We start from the raw sequence: 8,506 nt of genomic DNA on the forward strand, positions 1-8,506 counted from the left end.
TTATATTCAGAGTAGATTTGTTGGAAAGCAAAATTAAATCCCTTCAAAAGTATAGTTATCCCGCGCTCAGGGATGTGTACAGAGTTTAGCAAAGAAATACAAACGCTAACTCTCGATTCTCGCCTACATTTTGGAACCATTTTATTCAATATAAATAGCAATTTAGCCATAAAATCTTTGTTTAAAACGCAGAACATTTCAATGGTAATTGATAAATTGTCTTAAAACCAGCGTTGTACAGCAAATTATCCAAAAATCAAGCTCTTTAAAAGAGGGGGTAGAAGATATTTTCCATTGAAATCGGAATTTCAAACATCACCATATTTTGAAATAGTCTTAGGTATAATTAACTGTAAAAAGGAATTTTTGTGACGCGGGGGCGGTGGAGATGTTTAAAAAATGTTTTCCATTGTCCTTTAATTTCTAAAGTGAAAAACACAAGTTTTACCAAATTTTAGAAATATCCCTCTTTGTTTTCTTAAATATCGATGAAAATCCTTATAATAATCTATAAAAATATTAAAAATTCATCGAGTATGTTAACTTTTGAAAGTTGACTTAGAAGTGAGCGGGAAAACAATAGCATCGTTCGCAGTTCTTGAGCACACCCGTGAAACGTACACTAGTGCAGGGGCTGTTATTGTTAAGTTTACGATTCACCGGGTGCGTTCAATTGTTAAAGTGTGCTCAGCCCAACCGCATGGACTGACAATATACTTTGTGTATGTTTTGCTTTCGAACATTTCTACTATGAATTTTCTGGATTAATGTTTTAATATTTTTTTGTTATACACAATAAAATTGCTACTTCTCCTAAGTATTAAGAGTAAAATTAAAATTTGTGAAAGTGCAAAGATGTGTAAATCAAACACGTCCAAAAATTTGAAGCTTTAATAACTTTAAATTGAAATAAGAATTTTTGTAAATTTTTGTGTGAAATGCTTTTAAAAGACATAAGTCGTGAAATTATACAGAAAATATTTACTTCTAATCTGTATCTATGCATCTTTAAATTCGCCAACTAGAGGTTAGACCGAAACCCTTCTACAATATCCCCAAAAATACAATCAGTTTTGGATGCAAAAGTAACAAGATATAGGATAGACATTTTATTTCTTTCTTTTCTTCCATCAAATTTAAATCTAAATGATGTTGATAAAGTGATAAAGCGGATCGTTGCTAATTTTTCCCTCTTGTGCATGCAAAATGAAACATCGAATCACATGGATAATCATGCCATCCTTTGTATCCAGCAGGTAGAGCAACGCAATGTTCTGTATTCTCCGGGTCAGGCTGTCCTTTGTCCCAGTTGTTGTAAGCTTCTTGAACATCGTTGCCGTTAGAAATATACACAAAGGTTTGGTTCTGAAGCAGGTCTGTGACGCCTATCCATAATCTTCGTATTCCTGAAATAACACAAAATGCTTGTTATAATGTACATATAATTCTGTACATTAAGGCTACATTTAATTTACTTATTTGGATTATATCCTTTGGTCGCCAGCGTGGCGAAGTTGTTAGAGCGTGTGCTCTAGAGTCGAGAAATTGATCTTTAAGTCGCGGGTTCGAATCCCATTGACGGATGTGGAGACCGGTCCTTCGGATCAAATCGTTTAAGGCGAGGTCCTGTGTCGCAGCAGGTGCTGGCATGAAAAAGATCCTTCCCTGCTCAGTTGCCTCCAGTGTAGAGAATAGGACAAAATTTGTAGCTCTCAACCGGCAAGAGGTGGTGTCTCGAAATAAGTGAAAAATTCTCCAGAGGGACATAGGCAATTTAGCCACATATGATCCACATATGCATTGCCTTTCATATGAAGATCATATGTGGATCATATGAGAATCATATGTTTACACAATCATATGAGAATCATATGTGGCCAATCATATGAGAATCATATGATCATGCATATGTTAATCATATGAAGTAATATACATATGATTCTCATATGAATGGCCCTACATATGAGAATCATATGTATATTTTGGCAGTGGTCATATGAGAATCATATGAAACTGATCATATGAGAATCATATGAAACCATATACACTAATTTTCCCTTGTTATACTCAGGTAAAAATCATATGAATATTTTGACAGTGATCATATAAGAATCATATGACACCGAAATCATATGAGAATCATATGAAACAGTATTCACTAAATGCCCTTGGTATACTCAAGTAAAATAGCAATTTCAATAATATATCTCAATAGTAATTTAAATGTACATCAATTTCAAAAAATTTGTTAGCGATAACCAGAGACGTATACGTCTCTGCAACAAGTTATGTTAAGTTCTACTCTGTTTAACCCTCCCCCCTTTTCCCTTATAAAAAAAAACCTTTCACAATTTTCTTTTTCTGTAATAATGCATATCCCAGACAAAATTGATAAAGAATATATAAATTTGCTTTTTATTTCAAATCTTTTGGGTTTGGGTTTATTATTGGTGTAAAATAAAAAAAAAATCCGTATTTTTCCCGGACCGGTTTTGACTTCTATCGGATGAAATTGTACGTCATGTTTGACGTCACTGCTGCAGCAGAAGTGCTGGGTGTTGGAAAAAGTAAGTAATCTCCTAACAATTTTTAAAAGACCTTTAATTCATATTGTTTAAATATCCTTTCATTACGGTTACAGGTTCGTATGAACTCATCTCTGTAATACCCTCAACACTTGTAATTGTTAAATTAATGCATTACGTAAACCTACATTACGTTAGTGATCTGTAAGTAATTTTGGATAAATTTGTTTCTGAATGGATGTAAACATTACAATTTACATGTTAGGCTAAAGGCATTTCTTTGTTTTCTTTTGGTTTTGACTTTTGTTACGTACTGATTTAAAAGTGAAAGTAAAAACCCTGTATAGCAGTTTGGCGTTTTTGTATGTTGAGATCGTTATCAAGTCGATTCTTTCATCAACTTAATGACAAATGTTTTTTTATGGCCTATAGATGCATTCAACAACTTCAGTTCAGTGTCACCGTGCTGCTTTTTTATTAAGTCCAAGAAGCGTAAAGCTGATAAGACTGGCGATTGATCCAAAAGCTGATTGTGACAGGCGATTGCATCATCACAATATTAAAGGTAAAAAGAAATAAAAAATCAAAGTGTACATCTGTAATGACTCCTTTATGACAAAATATTTCTTGATAATTTCTTTTTGTTCCTTTATAATTCTACATTGTTTGCATGGCTTCATCAAAAATAAATTTAACTCAATAATATAGAAGTTGTATTCTACATTATGAAACGATTTTAATCCAATGCACTTTTAAAATATGGTAAGTATGAATAGAATATGCTGGCTTTTAAAAGCTATGAAACTATACAATAACTTCAGGGGGTATAATTATAACAATGACAACTTTCAAGGTACACATATGCATGTGTATGTGTTGAAAGTACATCAGATAGCTAATCCATTGAATATTTACATCTATGTATTCATTGACTGACATTTATAACAAAAAATTTCCAATACTAATAGAGAACCTAGTTTCAGGTAAAATGCAAGATATTTAAGACTATTGAGAACCTACAAACTTGTATACTCTCTCTTTTTTGTAGTTTAATCTTTAGTAATTATGCTTAGAAAATATCTACTGTGTTAATATTGGTTTTACAGGTTCAATATACAGGTTCAATATACAGTCAGCCTCTTAGAAGAAAAAAATCCAAAGATCCTAGGCTTGTCAAAGTTTAGGTAACTACACACTGTTTAACAGACTTTGTTATATTCTTCCCAACAAAGTTTGGGATATCCTGGAATCACAAAGTCTGTTTTTCTGCCTATCTACTTGTCTGTAATTTTTTTTTTGTCCAAAAGTAATATATTTGTGTCAGAATCTTCTAAATGTTTGGCAATAATACTATTTGAATTAACATTCCATATTCGATTGACAAAAATAAAAAAAAAAAAATGCTTTTTATGATTTTAATATGAAGCATATCTTCCAATAGTGTAATTGTCTTGCAAAATTCAATTCAATTGTCAAAATAAGAAAAAATGCTTTTTATAATTTTATTATGAAGCATATCTTCCAACAGTGTCTTGCAAATTACATCATAGGATTTCACAAAACACCTAGTATAACATATATAACATTAGTTTTATCTCGTATTATATCTGTGTCGGTGAATTTGGAATACATTTGTTTGCTGATGAATAAATTACTTTAATATAACTTGTAGAATTGATTTTGTAATTTAAGAATTATTTTTATTTTTGAAATTTTTGTAGAAAACATTCTGTGCCACAAAGAAATTGTTCAGGAAGGGGAGAATTGGTTGATTTGCATTTTTGGTACAGTTCAAAGAGATTTTCAAAATGGTCAGATCAGAGGGAGGACAACTGAAAATATTGAAAAGATAAAGAAGGAAAAAGAAGCTGGAAATATATGGAATAATTATGAAATGTGGAGGATGTAGACAACCTTGCTGAATTTGACCTGTAAACATTTCCCATTTTTATTTGTATGCTAGAATATCAAAAAACTTGATTTTTCATAAATTTACAATAGAGAATACATGACAAATGTTATTGCTGATATTTCAATTTTGCTGTGGACACTTTCTTGTCATATGGTATTTTTATACGTCAAGTACATGACCTAATTATTTTATTCATTTGTACTTGTATACATGTTTAACTACTTAATCATTTTACTGAAATCTTATAATTTGTACTCATTTTAGAATATGTTAATACATGTATCGACAAAAGCCACCGACTTGTTTGTATATTTTCTTGTTTAGAATGTACACTGTGAAAAATTAGTTATTTCTCTTGATGAAAATAATTTTATCAAAAAAGTTATGTAAGCATTATAAGATATTTTAAAATATTTAACCAATGAAGATAGATCATTGTACATGTAATGTAATGAATTTTCATCTGAAGCAGAAATATCTTATTTTTAAATGTGTACAAGAATGTGAAAAATATTGAAAGAGAACACACATAACTGTTTCATATGATTTACATATGATGCCCCTTTCATATGATTCTCATATTAAATGGCTTGAAACCCACTTTAGTATTTCATATGATTTACATATGATACCCTTTTCATATGATTCTCATATGTAAATGGCTTGAAACACACTTAAATCATTCATATGCAACTCATATGTAGTTATTTTCATATGATTCACATATGTGGATCATATGTAAATCATATGATTTGCTTCATATGATTCACATATGATGCCCTTTTTTTCTATGATTCTCATATGAAACCAATCATATGAGAATCATATGATACTCATATGAGAATCATATGTGGCTAAGTTGCCTGTGGACGTTAAAAACAATCAGTCAATCATTTTATTTTGCTTACTGCCAAAACAAAACCCACAAATTGCTACATATATAATATATCAGTGCATATTTCATTGCTATTATAGAATAAATAAATATAATTGCAAAGAATCATCCAAGTATTGATATCAATTTTTTTTTTATATTTTACCTCTGTCAGTGTTAACAAAGTTTATAATTGCTAGGTACATAAAAAAACATTTTCTTGCATTGTTAAAACAAAATACAGCTGATATGGTTAATCAGATAAAATTATAGTTTTGTACCGAATTTTGATTTTTTTAAATTATTTTGCTATTGCAAAAGGTATTTGACACCTGTAGACAATGACATACTTTGTAAAAAACAAATGAATATAAACAATACGTACTAAATCTGTTGATTATTGTCATCTTATCTACCTGAAAGAAAACGGTTGTGTGATTCGGGACAGCATTTCACTATAAAAAAAGCAACTCCCACGAAGCTGACCGTCAGATAAAATATCTTTAAACATGCACGAATTTGTTAAGGCAGCAGACGGATCAGAATGCGGGAAATTAACACTTTTTAAATAATATGTAACACTAATAAATCGGAAAAGTCATTGATAAAAGTTTTGCTATCATAATGCATTCTGTAAACTTCAATGGGATTTATACTACAGTAAAACTACACCAAGACGTCACCAAGTGAGTCTATAATTAGAAAATATGCCTTAATGAAAAAGCGAAAAGGTCAACTCTACACCGGAGATAATTAATTTCAATTTGTAATAAAAAAAAAATTCTGTACCCTGAAAAGCGCTTCTAGAATCCTACTGTCCTATCACAGAAAAAAATAAGTCAGCATTTGTCGGACGAAACCTTCCCAAAATTTTAACATTTTGTGCATGAGATGAAAAAAACGCACCAATTCCCGTTAACCATAGGATTCTAGCAGTACTTTCTAAAAACAATAGCATAAAAACTGTAGATCGAAACAAAAATTAAATTTCAAAATATGCAGCCTAGTGTTGAACTTTTGCGAGGACAGAGGAAAGACTGGTCGGCAATTAAACGCACTCTCTGCTTTTATTGTACGAAGAAATTGTAAAATTATATATACCTTATACATAAGTTTTTTTCCCACATGAAACACACATGATATTTATTCTAAATGCTTTTAAACTCTGATTTCTTGTGTTCCTTTACATTACTTCTCGTTTCGTTTCACTTTAACTATGCAAATACTTATCAACAGTTATGACGTCATGGGTTTGGTATTTAACCCCTGTGATAAATACATAAACACAGAAACAACGAAAATCCTATTATATTATACCTCTGCATATTGTAATTTTTCGACCTCAAAATTAATCCTAGATAACGATTTTAAGAAAGTGTTATCTCTTTAGTTTACATGATATAGCTTACTATGACGTCATATCATATAGGCCAGTAGAATATTTGGTTGTAACCGTAACATTCCTGCGTGGCACCCACAGCCTTCCGTAAACATACATGTAAATGTAACTGTTTTCTGTTTCGAGTACAATATCGAATGAAATTATGTATTGTTAATAAAATACCTTTAAGTTCCCTGTACTTTAAATATTTCTTACCTCTAACTACACCCTGGACGAGCATCCAATTTTCCTCAGCAGCTGCATTTGGTTCCACTAAGTTTGAGTTCATTCCATAGCACCTTGTCTGAAAAGGTAGATTTAAATGTTTTATAATTGTTTACTACTAAAACCGGTCACTCTTAACATGTATTTGAGGAATTTCATTTCACTAAATATCTAAAACAAATCTGCGGTTTGCATTGGAAAGTAAAACTCGAATTTCAATGCGATTGTGCACACAGGGAAACTTGCAACATATTGTCTCGAAAAATAAACATTTTTGATATTTTTTTCAATTTTTTTTTAATTATTATCTCTATATCGAGCAAATAGAAAAAAAATACTAACTATACAAATGCAATAAATGTTCATTGAGATTAAATCTTTTAAGCAATACATTTTTATACATGTACACTGTAATGACAATTATAATTGTACTTTTATACGGTCTGTTATTTTAAATCAGATAGCACGTGCATTTAATACGCTTTTGAAAGGTAGGAGAATACAAACCGTAAAATCACATTTTATTTAGGGGTCAAATTTTCATGAATTGAAGGGAAAATATTAGTTTATAGGGTTTTATTAAGAATTATTCTTTTATATCATTAACTTCATAACTTTGCAGCAATATTCGAACATGTTCGTACATCACCTGCATACGAGATTATATATCTAAGTTGTACGAAACTTACATGTAATGCATGTTCTATGTAAGAAAAATTTCTAAAACTAAATGAATTATTGACAAACATGTTGGTGAAACAAGAATATAAGCGGTCTCATTTAAAGTCATCATTTCATAAGTTCTATGGTCGATACAATGATATCTTATCAGCAAATACAATTTATCATTGATTCAAATGCTGACAGATGTTATTCATTTTACTTGTTAGTCCATTATTTATACAAAATTGACAACGGATTTTTTTTTTAGTTATTTCCCTTCCAATAATCGGAAATAAAATAAGTGCTAATATACATTCATATGTATTTATTGAATTATTTCAAGAACTCACAACTGCATCCTTAAACGTTGTTGAGGTATTCGAAAACTTGTAGCAGTGGTCACCATATGGAATCCATCCAGTTTCACAAACTGCAAAAGATACGCAGTTTAATCAAGAAACTTATATAAAAGAACGTACATTGCTACTGCAAATTGGAACAGGAGAAAGCTATTAATTTATTTTTAAAAAGTTGATTAATGGAAATGCTGTAAATTAGGCGACACCCGTTATACTTTACATGAATTAATCTATGTTTCCAACTTTAGGTTGGAAAGGGAAGGGAATATGCCCCTTGCATATCCAAAAAAAAAAACTAGTTAGTGATTCCATTTATTTTAATTTCATTGACTAACTTTCAAAGGGAGGTATCACAAAAAACAAAACAAAACAAATAGAAATGAAATATTTAATCATTAAAGTCTAGATGAGAAATAACGAAATAACATCTTACCTTTCTTAGAAGTTGTGAGGGTGGTCAAGCCGAATATTAAAGCTACCGGAAATAACCATGTTGTATGCATAGCATATGCAAAACGTGCTGTTTGTTTGTACGCAGTACAATTTAAATTGCGGGTCGAGTGCTCA

The 8,506-nt window shown here is 30.7% G+C and overlaps 1 protein-coding gene across 1 annotated transcript; it reads right to left on the reverse strand.

The window, feature by feature from the left end:
- Positions 1-1,096: 1,096 nt before the first annotated feature.
- Positions 1,097-8,506, reverse strand: LOC134273443 (collectin-12-like). Its single transcript, XM_062755635.1, has 4 exons — positions 8,373-8,506; positions 7,931-8,010; positions 6,909-6,996; positions 1,097-1,406 (listed from the first exon to the last, which is right to left on the reverse strand). Exons 1-4 carry the CDS (start codon positions 8,440-8,442, stop codon positions 1,180-1,182), a joined length of 465 nt encoding a protein of 154 aa, XP_062611619.1. The 5' UTR covers positions 8,443-8,506; the 3' UTR covers positions 1,097-1,179.

This window comes from Saccostrea cucullata, unplaced genomic scaffold (genome assembly GCF_032062105.1).
Source record: "Saccostrea cucullata isolate Sc308-1 unplaced genomic scaffold, CSIRO_AGI_Scuc_v1 ctg3719, whole genome shotgun sequence".
Taxonomy (NCBI): domain Eukaryota; kingdom Metazoa; phylum Mollusca; class Bivalvia; order Ostreida; family Ostreidae; genus Saccostrea; species Saccostrea cuccullata.